Consider the following 19,981-nt stretch of genomic DNA (forward strand, 5'->3'; position numbering starts at 1 on the left):
TGATCCACTAACGGCTGTTGATTCTGGTATGACTCAAAATCTAATATGGTAGTTGTCCCACGGTGGTTCATACAAATCCACTTTCTAAGGTAAAGCCTCTATTCCCTCAATGATTGAAAAGGAAAGATGAGGACATCAAAATTTAAAAGTTTCTCTCTATCTTCAAGACTCTTTCTGTTAATCTTCCATTGATTGGCATTGTTGTAAATGCTCGGGTATGCTAATTTTATGAAGGAATTGGTAACAAAAAATCTTAGCATAGATTTTTAGGCTATTGAGGTGTCTCATAGTTGTAGCGCCATCATGTCAAGTAATGTTGCAGTGAAGAAAGATGAACCCGGGGCATTTAATATTCCATGTACTATTGGGTTGTATCAATTTGCCAAAGCACTTTATGGTTTGGGTACTTGTATAAATTTGATACCCTGTGCTATTTTCAAGCCACTTGGTTTGGGTGAGCCCAAGCCAACCATAGTGCAGCTTCTAATGGTTGATCGTTCTATAAAACGTCTCACCAGTATTCGCTATGACATCTTGGTGAAGGTTTATAAGTTCATATTTTTGGCCAATTTTGTTATTCTTTATTGTGAGATCGATGCCGATGTTCCTATTATTCTTGATTGGACTTTCTTGGCTACCAGTAGAGCACTTGTCGATGTAGAGAGTGGTGAATTAAAGTTTTAGGTTAATGGTGAGGAAGTCACCTTTAATGTGTACAAATCTATCAAGCAACTGAATGACCTTCATGTAATATCGGTCATTGATGCTATTGATGAGGCGGTTACAAGAGGTTTCTAGTGTTGGAGAATCAGTGGCGGCAGTGTTATTGTACTCTAATAGGGAATATATTTCCGATTATGATGAAGTGGCGGATGCTCGCTTGGGTATTGGTTCTTACCCCAAGAACCATGTGAGGTTAGATATTAACTTGAAAAATAAAGACACGCTACCCGCAAAGTCATCTATTGATGAGCCACCAAAGCTTGAGCTCAAAGTACTTCCTTCTCACCTTCGATATGTTTTCTTGGGGCAAATGGTACTTTTCCCATTATTATAGCGGCTGATTTGGTTGATAAGAAAGTGCAGGCTCTTGTGAGCGTGTTGAAAAAGTTTATTAGGGATATTAAGTGGACATTTGCCAATATTATGGGTATTCTTCTTGGTATTTGCACTTATAAGATATAGATAGATAGTGATAGCAAGCCGAGTATTGAGCACCAAAGAAGATTGAACCCTTCAATGCAAGAAGTGGTGAAGAAGGAGATCATCAAGTGGCTCGATGCAGGTGTTGTCTATCCTATTACGGAATAGTGAATGGAGGAGCCTAGTGCAATGCATCCCTAAGAAAGGTGGCATGACAACTGTGCCAAATTAAAATAATAAACTTATATCAACAAGGCCTGTGACCGGTTGGAGGGTATGCATGGAATATCAAAAATTAAATGCTTGCATAGAAAAAGACTACTTCCATATGGCTTTCATGGAGAAAATGTTAGATCATCATACGGGTCGTGGTTGGTACTATTTTTTGGATGGGTATTCTTGGTATAACCATATTTCTATTACTCCCAGGGACCAAGAGAAGACTACTTTTATGTGCCCATAAGGCACTTTTGCCCTTCGGTTTATGCAATGCTCCTGCAACTTTTCAAAGATGTATGTTATCCATTTTTGCCGACATTGTAGAGATACGATGGAGATCTTTATGGATGATTTTTTGGTTGAGGGGGATACATTTGATATGTTCCTTGATCATCTTGGTCGGGTTATGCAAAGGTGTATGGAAACCAATCTTGTACTTAATTAGGAGAAGTACCACTTTATGGTAAAAGAAGGTATATTGTTGGGACATAAAATTGTCATGACCCAAGCCTAAGGCCTAGACGTGATATGACGAATGAGAAATCCGAAAGTATCTCAAACAAGCCTCTTAGCATTTATTTAGCCTTTCATAGGTAATGATAAAAAAAAGGGGGAAACTATAATAATAAATCTTCAAATTACATATCTCCCCATGTGAGAGAACTTCAATCTTCTTATCAACCACAAATTTCTTTAATTTAACTGAGGTTGGACCCATGTCTTTCCTTTCTTTTACATCCGCTACCAATGATGATTCTGAACCATTTTGAACAAGCATACCACCCTCATTAATATCAATCCCCCTTTGGATTGGAACTCTTCTTAAAGGCATCTTCTGAAAATCGCAAAGAATAATTGTTAGAGGACAGGACCTAGAGTATACTCTATCGGATCATGAAAGAAGGGAAACTTTCCTAAATGCCTCATTGTCTTTGATTCATAATTATGACGCGCTTCACAACCATGAATAAGACCCTATTTGATGTAGTATGTTAGACACCGAGGACCATTCAAAATCTTGGGCTCTGACATCAAGTTTGTCATGAACCAAGCCTAGGGCCTATACGTGACACGGCGAACGAGGAACTCGAAAGTACCTCAAATAAGCCTCTTAGCATTCATTTATCCTTTCATAGGTAATGATCAAAAAATAAGCGGAAACCATAATAGTAAATCTTCAACTTACATATATCCAATAATACCTCTAACTTTTAGATTTACTGGGGGCTAAGACGAGTCCATAGATCACCCTCAATCAAAATAGAATGAATTGCCATAGTAAGTGTCTAGAGGTCTCAACAAATCATAAGCTAGAAAGACAAAGGAGTATTGTTCCCGACACATGGGAACTCACCAAAAGTATCCTTCAAACAAAATCTCAACTAGTCACATGGAGGAGAACGAGGAGGAGCATCGGTCCCTACATGGTGATATCATGTAGGCAAAAGAGTATTCATTAGTACTTTGAATGTACTAAGTATGTAGCCATACATAAACATTGAGTACACATTAAAACATTTATGTAATATGAAACATCATGCAATGTATGCATAATCAATCATATAGATATGCTTTAAAACATTCATTTTATAGAAAGATGACCATAACCGACAATTAAGACCATGTGAGCTATTACATGGAATCCAACATAACCTCCTACGTTGGCCGGGAAGACTACTTTCCAGGTAAAACTCCGTCAACTTTATTCATTTCTTTAACTTTAACTTTTAGGGCTTTCATGGATCCATTAGCCTAAACCTACAAGGACTCCTATGTTGGCACATAGTTAATGAGATAAGGGGTTGCTACTAGGTTACCTTACCGAATCCCACCTCAATGACCCATTCGATGCTAAATCAATCCCACTGAATAGTTTAATACTTCAAAATAGTCATAGAATATAGCTTGAGAATTCAAAATATCACATTCGGTGGAATAGCTCATTAAAACCTTTAGTGAATCAAATAAGCAAGAATTGTCCTTATAACATAAACAATTCATCATTCATAGCATTTCATCATTCTTTTATTTTATAAGACTCCCTTTTTATCATAGATATTGTTTTCATAAATATTTATTTGGAGTCAAAGCTTTCAATTCAAACTTCATTGAAAATATAGTAAAACTAGGTGGGTTTAAATCACTTCAACTTTCAAACATATATGTAAATGAAATTTTGCATAAATACTTTGAAATCCATTAATTAAAAATCATGTTTTAAACAACCCACCATGAATTTCAAGAACCTTTAAAGAGATAAATAGAGAAATTACTTACAAACCATCAATTCATACATATAAAATTATTTTGCATCAAAATAAACCAATAATCATTGGTTTAACCATGATTCATGCTATTAATTAAAAATAAGAATTACCCATAAGAAAATATTACTTGAAATCAAAAGATTTAGTTGAAAGAGTTTTAGACTACATGGGTGGAAGAATCCACGGATAAACACCCGCATACTTTAGAGTAAAGCTTGAAAAGAATTGGGTAAATAAACATAATTTATCATATAATCAAAATAATTTAGGCGTTAGAGTGGAAGGAATACTCTCATTGAAGCCTTACATTCCTGAAATCCAAAACTTTACTCAGAATCGAAGGACTTAATGAACACTCTTGAATCATAGCCTTTTCTCCTCGCCGGAGCATTTTGTGTACTATCCGGAGTATATGAATCACCGGAATAGTATTTCTATACTACTAAGAACTAAAACTATATTTTAAAAAGAGTAAAAAAGTGCATAGAGAGAATAGTTGCTTGACAAAAGCTTGATAAACAAAATAATGAAATAAGGTGGGTATTTATAGGTGTGAAGGGGGGACCTAAATATAATTAAAATAATTATAAAGAAAAATCTGAAAATATTTAATGGAAGATTGTAATGTCATTGGTGATGTCAAATGGAGGACTATTGATGTCATGTGTGATGTCAAATGGATCTAGATCTTCCATGGTTGGTGAGATGAATCTTCTTTTTACGGTATACCCTTTTTCGGAGCTACGTTTGAATAAGATAACTTCCTAATTAGAATTTGGTATCTTGATATGAAATGTAGCTCTAAAAGTCTTGTTTCATGTCATTTAATAATAAACTGATTTGGAGTAATCTATCATGAGATATGATTTTTTCTCTACAAATATTCTATTTGTCACAACACCATGTCTTTTAAAGATTAATTTATTTGACCTATTTAGCCTCCAAAACTTAAGCTATTGTCTCACAAATATTGTAGATAATGATGTTAAGGTTATTTAGAAATTTAAATCACATAAATTAGACCAATCTATGAAGAGTTATGCCCACAATCCAGAAGCAATATCATTTTCATCAAGAATTGGAACACCATATACGACATTTTTAGGGGGTGTTACAAAAATCTCAGGTGATGGTGTACAAGTTGATCAAATAAACGTTGAAGTTATTGCTCGATTACCTCCTCCTATTTTAATGAAGGATGTATGGAGTTTCTGCGGACATGTCAGGTTTTATCGGACATTTATTAAAGACTTCTCTAAGATGGACTATCCTTTGTGCAAGCTACTAGAAAAAGAGAGTACGTTTCAGTTCGACAACGCTTATGGCAACGCATTCCTATGTCTTAAAGAGAAACTCATAGCGGCTCTAATTATTGTTGCTCCAGAATTTAGCATCCCTTTTGAGCTCATGTGTGATGTGAGCGGTGTGATTTAGGGGTTGTTCTTGTCCAAAAGAAAGGAAATTTGTTCCATCCCATCTACTATACTAGTAAGACCTTGAACATATCCCTAAAGAATTATACACTTACCAAGCAAGAGTTGTTGGTTGTTTTCTATGCTTTGGAAAACTTATGTGCCTACCTGTTGGGTACTAAGGTGGTGGTTCACAGTGACCACACCGCAATCCGATATTTGATGGCAAGAAATATGCAAAATCCTATTTGATCCATTGGCTGATCATTTATCGAGACTCGAGTCTGATGTGGTGGAATCCGAAGAAAAAGAGATTGATGAGGCCTTTCCAAATGAGTTGGTAACGGGGGTATCTAATAGCTCGCTCCCATGGTACGCTGATTTTTCCAACATTAAAGCATATGGGATCCTTCCCGATGATCTGAATTTTTGCCAACAAAAAAATGTTTTTTTATGCAAAGAAATACTTTTTGGAAGAGCCATATTTTCTTAGAGAATGCACAAACCATATGTTCCAGAGATATATTCCGAAAGCTGAGGTTAAGGTGATCCTCTTGCTTTTCATGCTTCTCCATTGGGTGGCCACCATGGTGGGGTAAGAACAATGGTTAAATTCCTTCAAAGCAGCTACTATTGGCCGACCTTATACCAAGATGCCAACTTTTGTTTTCAAGAAGTGTGATCAATGTCAAAAATAAGGAGGGGTATCTCGGCGACATTAATTTTCTCTCACCCCAATTTTAGAGGTTGAATTATTTAATATGTGGGGGATTGATTTCATGGGTCCTTTTGTGAGTTCCTATGGGAACAAGTACATTTTGGTTGCGGTTGATTATGTGTTGAAATGGGTAGAGGCCTTGGCCTAACCTAACAATGAGGGGCGAACTATTATTCAATTCCTCAAGAGGTTCATATTCACAAGGTTTGGCACTCTGCGTGCTATTATTAGCGATGGTGGGTATCTTTTTGCAATTGTATATTCGGATCTATGCTGAGAAAGTAGGTGTCAAACACAAGGTTTCTATGCCCTATCACCCACAAACGAGTGGGCAAGTTGAAGTGTCAAACTGGGAGATAAAGGATATCTTATCCAAGATAATGAATTCTAATAGATCCGATTGGTCCCAGAAGTTGAAAGACTCCTTGTGGACTTATAGAACTGCTTACAAGACACCGATTGGCATGTATCCATATCAATTCGTGTTTGGTAAGGCTTGTCACCTTCTACTAGAGCTTGAACATAAAGCTTTGTGGGCATTGAAGGGTATGAATTCAAATTGGGAAGTTACGTCGAAGGGTAGAGTTGACTAACTTCATGCTTTAGAAGAGTTTCGACTTTGATCTTATGAGAGCTCAACTATATACAATTAGACAATATAAAAATGGCATGATACTCGAATTCTTAAATGAGACTTAAGAGTTGGTGATTTTGTGTTGCTCTTCAATTATCGCCTCCGACTTTTCTCAAAAAGATAAAATCAAATGGTTTAGCCCTTTTAGGGTGACTCGTTTGTTTGAAAATAGGGCCATTGAAGTAGAAAATAAATAGGGTTCTAAATTTAAAGTTAATGGGCAAAGACTAAAGTGGTACTTCGGAGAAGGCTAGAGTGTGGGCATAATAGAAGTGGTGTATTTAGAAGACGCTTAAATGTGTGTCCACGTTCTGCCACGATATAAACTGAGGTGCTTCTTGGGAGGCGACCCATGTTTTTAGTGGTTTTTGAATAACGTGTGTTCATTATGTAGGTTGAAGTTGAAAGTCACTGACGAAGAGCAATAGGGGAGCATCTGAAAAAATAGGCGAATCGCCTAATGTGATCGGGGAGCCCGAATTGGCTCACCTAAAATTGGAGCTCCTGAAGTGGAAATGCCAGTGTACATTAGGTGATCTCATTCACACTTGGCGAGCTGGAGAATCGCCTAAGCGAGCTCTCTTTTGCTCACCTTCAAGTTGCTCAGGATGCTAAAATATCCCTGGAAGGTCTATGACATTAGGAAAGCAAATCTTTATTTAGGTGAATCGCGAAAGGGTTCGACAGGGTTCACTCATCTCGCACTTTGAAAGGCCAAAATGTGTCTGGAACAATTGAAGGAAAAGGTGAGCTGGACTAGAAAAGGAGACTTGCCCAGTCATATTGGAAAGCTCTAACGATCTCGCCAACTTATTTTGCACTACACCTTCGCTCATCCATCACTTTTGGTGAGGTATATCACAAGAGGTGAATCGCTGAATGCTCGGTGACATTAGTACTTCCTCGCCAATCCCCACTGCTTGAAAGGATTTAAAGCATTCCTTGTTCATTTAAATTCTTGACTCTTCAATTTTTGCTCTTTTATCTCCCTTACACTATTCGCCTTTCCTCTTGTCTTTATTTTAGTCGATCTTTTTTATTCTTCTCTCATTACTTGTGCACTTGTGAGGATTGCATCTTTGTATTCCTTCCATTGTCCTCATTATCTACGTGCAGTCGAAAGGTTAGACTTCATGATTCTTCTTTGCTTATGCTAATGTGCTTCTTGATTGCACTATGAGATTGTTATCTTTGTTTTTTCCCATTACTATTGTGCATGATATCCTAAACATAATATTCTTATTTAATGAAAATGTTGATTTATCTTGATTTGGTGTTGGGTTATTTAATGGGTATATCAGGATTGTTCATTGAATATATTGCATCCACTATTTAGAATCCCTATTTTGCTTCAAATTTAGCTGGGTATGTGAATTTGTGTTGCAAGTTGTTCCTTACTGTGGGTGTGTCCATTAGAAATCGATTAGGTCTAAGCCATACATGTTGGGGTGAAGTCTAAGTAACCCCATACCCATGAAATACACAATTTTTCCCAACGATAGATGGGTGACATCATTTTAAGGGCAAATATATCATTTTATGGTGTTTGGATTAGTCTCATAGGGTTACTAAACAAGATGATAGGATCAACACTGGTTCATGCCTATCCCCACTTAATGATGTAGTTAGGCTGTCAACAAAGGTAGGCAATTTTAGAGGTTGAGAGACCATGCTTGCAAAATCAACCCTGTAAATTAGTAATCTAGAGACCCATTAGAGAACAAAGTAAAGTATGATAGACCTGAAATCTACAAATGCTACAACCTTGGAATTCTTTATTAATTTGATTAAAACTTACTAAAATTTTGTAGTCATTTTTAATAGTTTAGTGTTAGATATAATTGAACGCAAATATTTACAACACACACGAATAATCTAGTCCATTGTAAATCTTACACAAGCCTAATTAAAGTCATTAGGGTTCGACAATCCGGTTCTCAAAATAGCCACTATTATTTGTGAGACCGCGTACACTTGTGTGCACTTTGGTAGCAACAATAAACATCAACATAGGTACTCAGAATTCCCTACGAGACTAATCCAAACACCACAAAATGATATATTTGCCCTTAAAATGACGTCACTCATCTATCATTGGGCAAAATTGTGTATTTCATGGGTATGGGGTTACTTAGAATTCACCCCAACATGTATGACTCATACCCAATCGATTTCTAATGGACACACCCACAGTAAGGAACAACTTCCAACACAAATTAACATACCCAGCTAAATTTGAAGCAAAATAGGGATTCTAATTAGTGGGTGCAATATATTCAATGAACAATCCCGATATACCCATTAAACAAAATAGTGTTCTATCTTGTTTCCTTCTCTCGAGTTCCGGGTAGACAACAAATTTATTCTAATGTTGATCTGGCATTAAAATAGTATAAATGAGAATATAGGAGTAATTGTATGAAAGACATTATTTTTAACCAAAGAAAATTATATTAAAACCTTCATCTTATGGCTACAACCCTAGAACAAGGGATTTTAGCCACTCATAATTTTGAACATAATCCAAGAAACAATTAATGGCATAAAAAACTTACTTCCAAATGAAAAAGAAGAAGAAATATAACCCTAGAAAAGTTCTCCCTTCGTCTTCCTTCATCAAAACCTCAAAATAAAAATTGAATGTTTTAAAAAAATACAAGTGTGCTATTTATAGCCTCGAAAAATGCAAAGTTTCAATCACTGCACTGAAGTCCGCAATACGGACATGTTTCTACACTATGTAATTTTGAAAATTCTCTCATCCGAAAAAATTTCTTCTATCATTAACCAGGTCCGCGACGTGGACCTTGCACATACTCTTTTGTTGAGCCAAATTAATTACAAGTCTAAAGTTTTGATTCGGTGAAGCTAAATGCGCGAAATGGATGCGTTCCCCGGGCAGTGTGTTTTCTTCACTTTTGCTCCCAACTTCATCTTCAAGCTCTACTTTCATTCTGAGAATCTTTTAAAGGTCCATTCTTCCTCATTAAGGCCAGAAAGTGTCTAATAATGTTAGTTAGCTACAATCACACACAAATATTCTAAAAATGAACTAAACTATAGGAATTCACTCTCAAACTCTACTGTAAACATGAGTTATTTTGGCTATTGGATGCATAAATGCACCCAAGATCACCACCCCATACTTATAGTTTTGTTCATCCTCGAATAAACTCCCAATCCTAAGCACGCAATACCAAACACAATTGTATATAAAAATATCCTACTAATCCACATTGATTGCACAAATAGGTTACTTTACACAGCATGTTTAACTTTATCCAAGCGACTGACTATCCCAAAACAACTTAACCTCAAGAATTGACTCCGTAATAAAGCAAACTCACATGAATTGCGAAATCAAAACTCGTGCAGAGTTACCACTCCTTTACTAAAGATGTGCCCTCACCAAGAAAGAATTACCCATATACTCTCACAGTTACATTCAATGCCAATAAAAATGGGTATTAAGAAAAATCTGCTCACTCTCTCAAACGAAATCACAGGTTACTCCGAATGAACCATAGGCTTGCCCTTAGTGTAAGATGCAGCTTATTTAAGGTAGAAAAACGTTAGGAATCACTTAGGACTTTTTGGATTGTAACGTAGGCCAGGGGGATGGGTAGGTACTATTTTGGATATCAATAGTGACTAAGTTCCCTGAGCACTTTAATGCACTACATCTATTCATTCCATGCACGTTCTCCATGACCTTGTTCTTACCACTTCTTTCTTTTTGAATTTCACCCCTTTGTTTTTAAGCATCGATCACCTATGTCAGGGAGTTTCTTTATATTCTTTTTTCTTTTTTTTTTCTTTTGTTTTTTCTCTTTTACTCCTCAATAACACGCTTTCATTTATTATGCACCAATGACTATGTCCTTAGTGGTACAAGATCCCCCCCCCCCAATTTCTTCACTTATTCTTTCCTAAAGCGCTTAGGATTTTTGGATCAAAAGTTATGGTCTAAGAAAAATTGGAAATAGGCTTCAAACACGAAGATCAAAAAAACTCAAGTCAAATGCTCAAAAAAGATTAACTATGGATTTCATTAAGGTGGGTATTACAAGTGGTTTTGAACTGAGGTTACCAAAGAAATGCCTAGATCCTTTCTCAAAGTTCTAAACTTCCTTTTTTTTTCTCTACACATACACACTGGGCAAGTTCTACCAATCAAGAGCAATAGGGATTACACAAACATTCTCACACATGGCACATGCTCAACTTAAGAATGATAATTCCATTGATAATTCAACCTAACATTCACATAAATTCAAAATTAAACTTACATATTCAAAGTCTAGCAAAAGAGTTGTAGGTGTTTCAATTAAGTTAGTTCCATTGGATTACATGCTTTTCAACCCATACATTAGTTACTTATGCAATCATGTGGTCTAGCAAAACACTTTACCTACTTATTACCAAAATGATTCCAAAGAAAAAAAATATTTTTTTGTACAGTTCAAGGGGACTATCTACAGCCATAGAACTAAAAAAAGTGTTGTGAAACCCAAAATAAGAACCCAAAACAAAATATAGTCAAACAGTTCAACCAAGATAAAAAATAACTCAAAGAGTTCAAACAAGATAACAAATATGTATTTCTAGTAAACACTCAATCCCCCACCCCACACTTAAAGAAATGACACTTTTAGTGTCACATAATATAATCATTCAAAACAAGTAAGATAGGAGACTGCCTTATCTACTCATTCATCTCTCCTGCATTACCCAGATCCTCAATAGCCAAGGGTGGATACACCTTGCCCTCGAAATTTGACTCAATATTTGAACCCGCCCTCCTTTTATCCTCGTCAGTGGGGACATCATCCTAAGTAGGATCATAGAAATTAGGTCCTAAGCCCAGTACATCTTTAACATACTTATTGAGTGGGTACTGGTTTTCTACCTTACGTAGTTCCTCCCCGATCGATAGACGAACGCCTATGTGGTGTCGGAGCATCTCTAGGTTGAACATACAGGCCATGATTATCTCATCCCTCTTTGAGCGCTCCATGGATGTAAGGACGGGTCCAAAACTGGTGTCTGACCCCTTTATCTTAGTGACATCACAGGCCTCTAAAGTGAGAGGGGCCATAAAATCACAGAGATCCTCGGGTACACCGACTCTGTGGCATATCTAAGTGATCAAGCCTCCAAAGGTGTAGCCCCTGCTTCGATGCACTCTATACTTTCAAATAGTGGACTTGATAACCACACCTACATTGATCTCAATACCCTTCATAAGGGCATATACCAAACAAACCTTGTCTCTAGTAACTTCAGTATAGTGTAGGACGAGGATAAGGTTATGAATAATAATCTTCACCCAAACTCGAGCTTCCCTATTCAAATATACATATGGATATGAGAGATGGTATCCCCTGTACCCATAGAGGACCCACATAGCGATAGATCTGGGTCCACATAAGGTGTGACGAATATCCTGGTAGGTTGGTCGAATATTCAACTTCGTTTAAGTGGCAGGAGGCAACTTTAGAGTCCCTAATATTTCATTCATAATCATAAGAGATAGATAATTGTCCACTCCCTGCACTATGACATAATGAGTACGAGTATCCAGTAAGAAGTTCGCGTAGAACTCCCTTAGCATGTGCAAGTTGCACGGCTGTGGGTCGGCGAATAGAAAGCTCATGTTGAGCTCCATCAGTCGCTTCATAATCTGGGGAAATTCCTTGGCTAGACTTTCATCATCTAATGGCATATTCGAGATATACTGGGACTTCGCATGCTTCTTATACCAATTCTTACCCGATTGATGTACCACTTTCAACCAGAACCGACGAGTTTGTCTTTGTGGCATAGTGGGAGCGATGGTATGGAGGGCACACCTCTATCCCATTTTTGTCTTTAGGTGGCTGGTTCCTTACCTTGCCTATGGTTGGATGACAAGTTTCCTACACTTAACCCAAAATAAACATATAACCGACATCAAGTATTTCCTTAAACACAAGTCCTATAACATTCACAACAACCCTATACTTAAACTTTATTGGAGTATGCAGGTTACATGAAGGTACTCAGACTTTCCTTATTTGAACAATTTATGCATACATGCATTTTCACACTGTCAAACGCAATTCAATCAATTTGGGTGTACCCTATACCCTACTAAGTTCAAGGCCCACACCTATGTCATGTTACAGAATTTCCCAAATTATATAGTATTCTATTCAGGAATTCACATGACTATTCAGCAAAGTATAATCCCTATTCAATACCCGCAAATTTCAAACATACCGTTAACCCAAGAGTTTCACAATATAAGCTAACCAACCACAACATAAACTTAAGGATTTAACAAATATATGACAATTTGACATGCATGCTACTCAAGAATTCATAACACATGATCATTAACGCACAAACTCATCCATTCCTCAGAGTTTTCAACTTAGGATTTTTGTTCAAGAAACTTAACTCACAAAAATTACCCACAATAAATCAAGTTTATATCCACATCTCCATATCCACAACAATTAAAATCCAAAAATAAGTCAAGAACAACAATTTGATGAGAAAACTCAAAGCTTATAAACTTACCCATACGAAATTCATCTTCAAAATCAAAGAAACAGTCAAGAACACTCACCTTGTTGATTTGGAGAAGAAAATCAAAGAAGAACTTGTTTGAATCCCAAAGGACGTTGTAGACTTGATAGAGAAAAAGAAAAGTTTGAGAGTGGGGGGGAGGTTTAGCATACAAAAAATAATTTAGGAGAAATGTGTATGGGGGTCATATATAAGGAGATAAATGGGTAAAACCCATCTTTTTAATGAGATGGGCCCGAAAATACCTAAAGTCCGCGACGCGGAGACGTCACACACCCTTCTGGTTAGTGCGCTTAATTTTAAAAAATAAAAATTACACTAAAAGTTGTTGACGCGGACCTGACGCACACTTTAATTGGTCCTCAATTTCAGCAAAAACTCAAGAAAACATACTTGGGCATTTTTGTATGTGGGGGAATGAGTCCGCGACGTGGACCTATCGCGGACCTTTCTTTTAGTGATCGCTCACTTATTATTATTATTATTATTATTATTACTATTATTATTATTATTATTTTATTTTGTTTTTCATGTACAACCTCTAATAGCCTAATTATACAATAAACAAAATAAAAGTTAAATAGTCTGTAAATGAACGTACAACATTGAAATGTTTACTTCTACACCACCTCACATGTTGCCTCCTGCAACGCTTGATTTATTATCGTGACACGACTGAGCTTTGGCTATACTCATTTTTTAGCTCAATTTTTTCCTTCTCATGATCCACATCTTGTTTGAAGTAGTGCTTAATTTGTTGGCCAATTATGAAAAACGTGGTTGATTTGGTGTGATCCCATAATTTCATGGCTCCATGTGATGATATTCACACTACCTCAAATGGACCACTCCATTTAGATCTGAGTTTACCTAGAAAGAGATGAAAATGAGAGTTGAAGAGTAATACGTTCCTCTCTGGCTTAAATGTGGGAGTGACAATGTGTTTATCATTCCATCTCCTCTCTTCTCCTTGTACAGTTTAGCGTTCTCATATGCATGGAGCCTAAATTCTTCCAGTTCATGAAGCTAATCCATGTGCTTCCTACCTGTCAGCTCTGGGTCTAAGTTTAGCTTTTTAATAGCCCAATACTCTTGGTGTTCTAGCTCCACCGTAAGGTGACATGCTTTTCCAAACACCATTTGGTATAGTAAAGTGCCAATGGGTGTCTTGTATGCAGTCAAGGTAGGCCCAGAGGGCTTCATCTAGCTTGATGGCGTAGTCTTTCCTATTAGCATTCACGGTCTTCTGAAGGATTTGCTTTACTTCGCGATTTGATACTTCGACCTGCCCACTAGCCTGAGGGTGTTATGTTGTAGCGACCTTGTGCCTAACACTAAACTTAGCTAATAGATTTTTTATCATTTGATTTATGAAATTCCTACCTCCATAACTGATGATGGCCCTTTGAGTGTCGAATTTTGTGAAGATGTTCTTCTTGAGAAAGTGACTTACAACTTTTGAGTCATTGGTTGTCAAGGTGGTGGCCTCAACCCATTTAGAAACATAGTCCAGTATCACCAGTATATACTGATTTTTGTATGATGATCGGAAGGGACCCATGAAGTCTATTCTCCATACATCATAGATTTATACCTCCTAGATGTTGTTTAACGGCATATCATGCCTTCTCAATATGGAGCCCATCCTTTGGAATTGGTCGCAGTTCTTGACAAAACCTGCAGCATCTTTAAACAAATTAGGCCAAAAGAAACCAGATTGTAGTACCTTGTGAGCCATAAGTGCTCTTCCATGATGTCCTTCGTAAACAGGTGAATGGTAACTTTCTAAAACTTGGTACACCTCGGATTCAGGCTCACATCTCCTAATCATTCGATCAACACCCTATTTGAACAGGTAAGGTTCATCCCATACATAGAACTTCCCCTAGTACACCATCCTCTTCTTTTGTTAGGAGGTTGCATTTGGGGAAACACTCCACTCACTAGGTAATTCACAATATCAGCATACCATGGGAGTTCAGTGACTTCCAAAGCTAACTGCTGCTCATCTAGGAATTCTTCCTTTATTAGCCTCTGTTCACTCACATGTGATGAATCCTCTAATCTGGATAGGTGATCTTCTATTTGATTTTTGCATTCTTTTCTATTATTTATCTCTATATCAAATTCTTGGAGTAGCAGGATCCATCTGATTATCTTGAGTTTGGCATCCTTTTTGTTGAACAAGTACCTAAGAGTTGCATGGTCAGTATAAACAATAACTTTTCTACCTACCAGGTAAGAGCGAAACATGTCAAATACACAGACCAAAGCATGCATCTCCTTATCTATAATAGTGTAATTTTGCCTAAGTTGAATCAAGAGTCTTGCTGCCATAGTAAATAGAGTGAAAGATCTTCTCCCTCCTTTGTCCTAAAATAGGTCCAACTTCTATATCGCTTGTGTCACACATTAGCTCAAAGGGTAACTCCCGATCAAGATCTATCAAGATCGGGGCTTTAATTAGCCTTATTTTAGGAGCTCAAATGCTTGCAAACACTTATCATCAAAAACAAATTTTTCTTTTTTCTCCTACAAGCTACACATAGGCCTAACAATCTTCGAAAAATCTTTTATGAACTGTCGATAGAACCCTGCGTGCCCTAGGAAACTCCAAACACCCTTGACTGAGATAGGTGGTGGTAGCTTCACGGTCACTTCAATAGTTAGTTTAAGTACCTCTAGTCCCTCTTTAGATACTTTATGACCCAACATAATCCCTTCCTTTACCAGGAAATGACATTTCTCTCAATTCAGGATGAGATTTATTTCCTTGCATCTTTCCAACACCTTATCTAAATTATTCAAGCATTGATCAAAATATTCCCCAAAGATTAAGAAATCATCCATGAATATTTCTACAAAGTCTTTCACCATATCAGGGAAGATAGCCATCATGCATCTTTGGAAGGTGGCAAGAGCATTGCAAAGCCTAAATAGTATATGCTTGAATGCATATGTCCCATAAGGTCATGTAAAAGTAGTCTTTTCCTTGTCCTCCAGTGCAATTATGATTTGGTTATAACCTGAGTACTCATCCTGGAAGCAATAATACTCTTGTCCATCCAATCTATCTAGCATTTGATCAATGAATGACACTAGGTAGTGATGTCTCCGCGAGGTATCATTTAACTTTCTGTAGTCCATGCATATGCACCATCCAATTACCGTTCTGGTAGGGATTAACTCATTTTTGTAATTATTCACCATAATTATTTCCCCTTTCTTTGGCACACACTGGACTGGGCTTACTCATTTATTGTCTGCGATTGGGTATATAATTCTTGCATCTAGCTACTCAATTATCTCTTTTTTACCACCTATTTCATGACAGGTTTTAACCTGCGTTGTGGTTGTGAACTTGCCTTATGCCCTTCTTCCATGAATATTCTATGCATGCACAAAGCTGGACTAATACCATGGAGATCAGCTATCTGCCATCCAATTTCCTTCTTGTTCCTATTTAACACCTTGAGTGCTTTTGTGACCTGCATATCAGACAAAGACGATGAAACAATTATAGGTAAAGTATTATTTACACCAAGAAAAACCTAAGATGGGATGGAAGTGGCTTCAACTCCAAGTTTGGAGCTTCTAAAGATGACTTAGGTGAAGGACCCAATTATCTATCTAGGGGCTCCACATTGTTCTTCCTCATACTTATGTTTGGAATATCTAGCACACTGGCTAGCTCTTATCTTCCATGTTACCCTCAATATCATGACACACTAATACTTTATCTAATGGGTCCTTTTCTAATATATATTGGGTTGCCATTTTCTCATAAATGATAGGTATAGCAAACAACTCTTCATAAATTGCGGGCAATTTCAGTGCTTGATACACATCAAACACCTCTAATTTGTCATGTTCCCCCATAGTTAATCTACCTACAGCTATATCAATAAGTACATCCTCGATTTCTAAGAACAAATGTCCTAAGATGAAAGGTAAGTCAGTGTCAGGCTCAAAATCTAATATAACAAAATCAACAGAAAAGATGAGGGATCCCACTTGAACTAACATAGCCTCAATAATACTGTTACACCCCACATCTTTGAACTCGGAAGGTTCCTTAAGTTACTTAGAATCTAGTATGTGAGCTACTTAATTTACGACCCTATTGAATAACTCTAAGAAGGGAGAATATGACACCCCATGGTAGGAAAGGTTGGAAATAGGGCCTAGAGAAATCGGAAGGAGTTGGAGGCCAAGTAACGGGTCGTAGGACTCGACTTATTTACGTAAACTACTAAGTTAGAAGTCTTACATATGTGAGTTACTTGATTACATACCAATCTTACGTAGCAAGGGTTTCATAGGCTCTTAAAGTGAGACGAGATTACGAACCCACGAGGAGGAAAAAAAAATTCGCGGGGCAGACAATGGGAGGGTGACATGTGGCAGCACCTAAGTAATTAGGTGCCCACCTGCTTGGGGTCAAGTAGGTGACCCACCTTCTTGGGAGATGTGGGCCCCACTGCCACGTGGTAGCCCAATAGGGGTTGGACACGTGTCACCTCTTGAGGATGACATGTGCCACACCCTAGGGCCAATATATGTATGGATATGTATCCTAAACTTCAGCTTTCATTCACAATTTCCAGCCAAAGCAACGTGAGCAGCCCTAAAAGTAGAGAGAAAATTATGACGGCTTTGGGAGAAAAAAATAGGTAAGTCCCGTTTTCATTCTGTAAATTAATTATATAGCGTGTACCACAATGATATGGAAGTATTAGTATATAAAATTAGAGTTCGGTGCAGCCAAAAAAACGGACAGCAAGCTGCCACAACGTTTCAGCACGCTAAAAAATTTCCGAGGCGCGATTTCGGCGAGTTCTAGCCAATTTCGGGAAAGGTAAGTTCTTCCCCTTTAATTGGAAGTTTATGAGGTTAAATTAAGGTGTATTACACACCTTAGGAGATGCTGGAAGTTGGGGAAAAATTTTGAAAAGTTCGGCGTTCGAAATAATCAAAATTGGAATCGCTATAGTTAATTGTAATCGAATAATGCGTTGCGCTGTGGTGTGTGACTGCTGGTCGTGTGGTGAGTTGTTAGGGTGATGGAATGTGTGTTAATAAGGGCAATGGGGGCTTCTGGTTTCAGCCACATGACCCTTCGCTTTGCAATTAAATAATTCGCGAAAGAAAGATTAAAAACTCTAGTTTTGGTATCATAGTTTCGAGTGAGTCATTGGGGGTTTATATTGTGTAATGTTGTCATAATATACATATGTATGGTCTTCTAGTTGTGTTGTTGGTTGGATTCAGGTGTTAAGGATATGGTTGAGAATTCGGATAGGGCACATTATAGGGGAGGTGTTGTCCGATTTCTGTTAACACCTTAACTAGTTAAGGAACTAGTCGAGAAGGCGAGCGAGGGGATGAATGCTATGAATATTAGTGGGTAGCGTATGTTGCTGAAAATTCTAAGGTTGTTAATACTCGTCTTACTTCTGTGTTAAATAGGTTGCGAGGACAATGACATAAACACGATTAAGGGAAGTCCATAAGAGGTATGTGAAGCCTATCCCTTATCTTCTTTTGGCATGTTGTAGAGGTAAGTAAAAAAATGATATAATCTCTAAAGTGATTCCATTCCTAAGTGTCTTTTATTCAGTTTTGAATGTTGAACTTTTATGATAGTTAAGCTAATTTCCTTGAATCTTTTATACACTGAGGACTTAGTGAATATACAGACTCCTAGTCATAAAATTATTCGAAGACGAGTACTCTGAAATTCTTAAGTGAATAGTCTTACTTTGGTAGAAGTCTAGGGACCTCGAGATGTAATTAATGTAGCCCCTAATGGCATTTAGAGGGCAGCTAGAATGACTATACTGCTACTCGAATTCTTAGACAATAGCTTAATCCTCTTATAGAGCTTAGTCTTAGATAATGATTTAAACTGTGTTTTGTTTCTCACTACTCTACTCATGTATACAGTAACACTTCTTCTCCCAGTCCCGGGCCGGTTATCAGATTCATGCAATTTACTTCATTGTTCACCGAGTCCCTCATTAGAGGGTCGGCATCCGTATGTATATATATGATGGCCTGGGGCCTGATACTGATACTATGATGATGTGTTGTAATAAGGTGACGATGGCATTGGTCCTGATACTGATACTATATATATGATTCACCGGACCCCTGACGGGGCCGGCTATATTGAAAATTTGAGCATGCATGTCTTTATAATTTACAGCGTGCAGGTAAATGTTTCTGACTTGATAAATTGTTCTCTTGTTCCTCTGTTATGGATATACCTTCGGGGGGGATGCGTTTCATGCCCGCAGATATAGGTACACAGGTTAGGGATCCGTCAGCATAGGAGTCTCACTCAGCGGTCGAAGAGCGCTCCATTGTGCTGGAGCCTGATTTTGGGTACTAAACTCTAATATGCATATTAGTTTGATCACGGGTATAGCGGGGTCCCTGTACTGCCTTATGTTACTATTTTCTTACTCTTAGAGGTCTGTGGATACGGGTGTGGGTTGGATGTATGTGAGTTATGTGTGTATATAAACTGTGTATGAACTGTATATGAGTTGTATATGGGTTGTATATGAGTTGTGCATGAGTGGTATATAAGCTATGTGTATGGGTATGTACGGCTGTACTGATATGACCTATACTTCCGGGCATTCCCAGAGTCATGGCGGCCTTGTCGGCTCGCGTATACTTGTATTACGAATGTCCTTATGTCTTACTACAGCCTTGTCAGCCTGTATGTTACTTTCCCTTTTAATATATATTGAGTGTAAACAGGAGACAGGTTATGCATAGTTGGCCGGGGTACATGTGGGTGTCCTGTTTGGGCACCCATCACGGCCTATAGGGATGGGTCGTGACAGAAGTGGTATCAGAGCGATTCTTTTCTTGGAGTATCCATAGACCGTGTCTAGTAGAGGCTTGTTTATCGGTATATTGTACACCACATCTATAAATAGGAGGCTACAGGACATTTAGGATATTGTCTTCTTCTTATCTTAGATCGTGCGATAGAGCTATA

At 37.6% G+C, this 19,981-nt stretch overlaps 1 protein-coding gene across 1 annotated transcript; it reads left to right on the top strand.

Annotated features, from left to right (window-relative positions):
• The first annotated feature begins 303 nt into the window (after positions 1 to 303).
• On the top strand, positions 304 to 684 carry LOC129870978 (uncharacterized). Its single transcript, XM_055945848.1, has one exon. It carries the CDS (start codon positions 304 to 306, stop codon positions 682 to 684), a length of 381 nt encoding a protein of 126 aa, XP_055801823.1.
• The last annotated feature ends 19,297 nt before the right edge of the window (positions 685 to 19,981 follow it).

Source organism: Solanum dulcamara, chromosome 2 (genome assembly GCF_947179165.1).
Source record: "Solanum dulcamara chromosome 2, daSolDulc1.2, whole genome shotgun sequence".
Classification (NCBI taxonomy): Eukaryota; Viridiplantae; Streptophyta; class Magnoliopsida; order Solanales; family Solanaceae; genus Solanum; species Solanum dulcamara.

Excerpts from the sequence above, each read along its gene's own strand:
- LOC129870978 (XM_055945848.1), top strand. The coding sequence starts at position 304 with ATGTCAAGTAATGTTGCAGTGAAGAAAGATGAACCCGGGGCATTTAAT.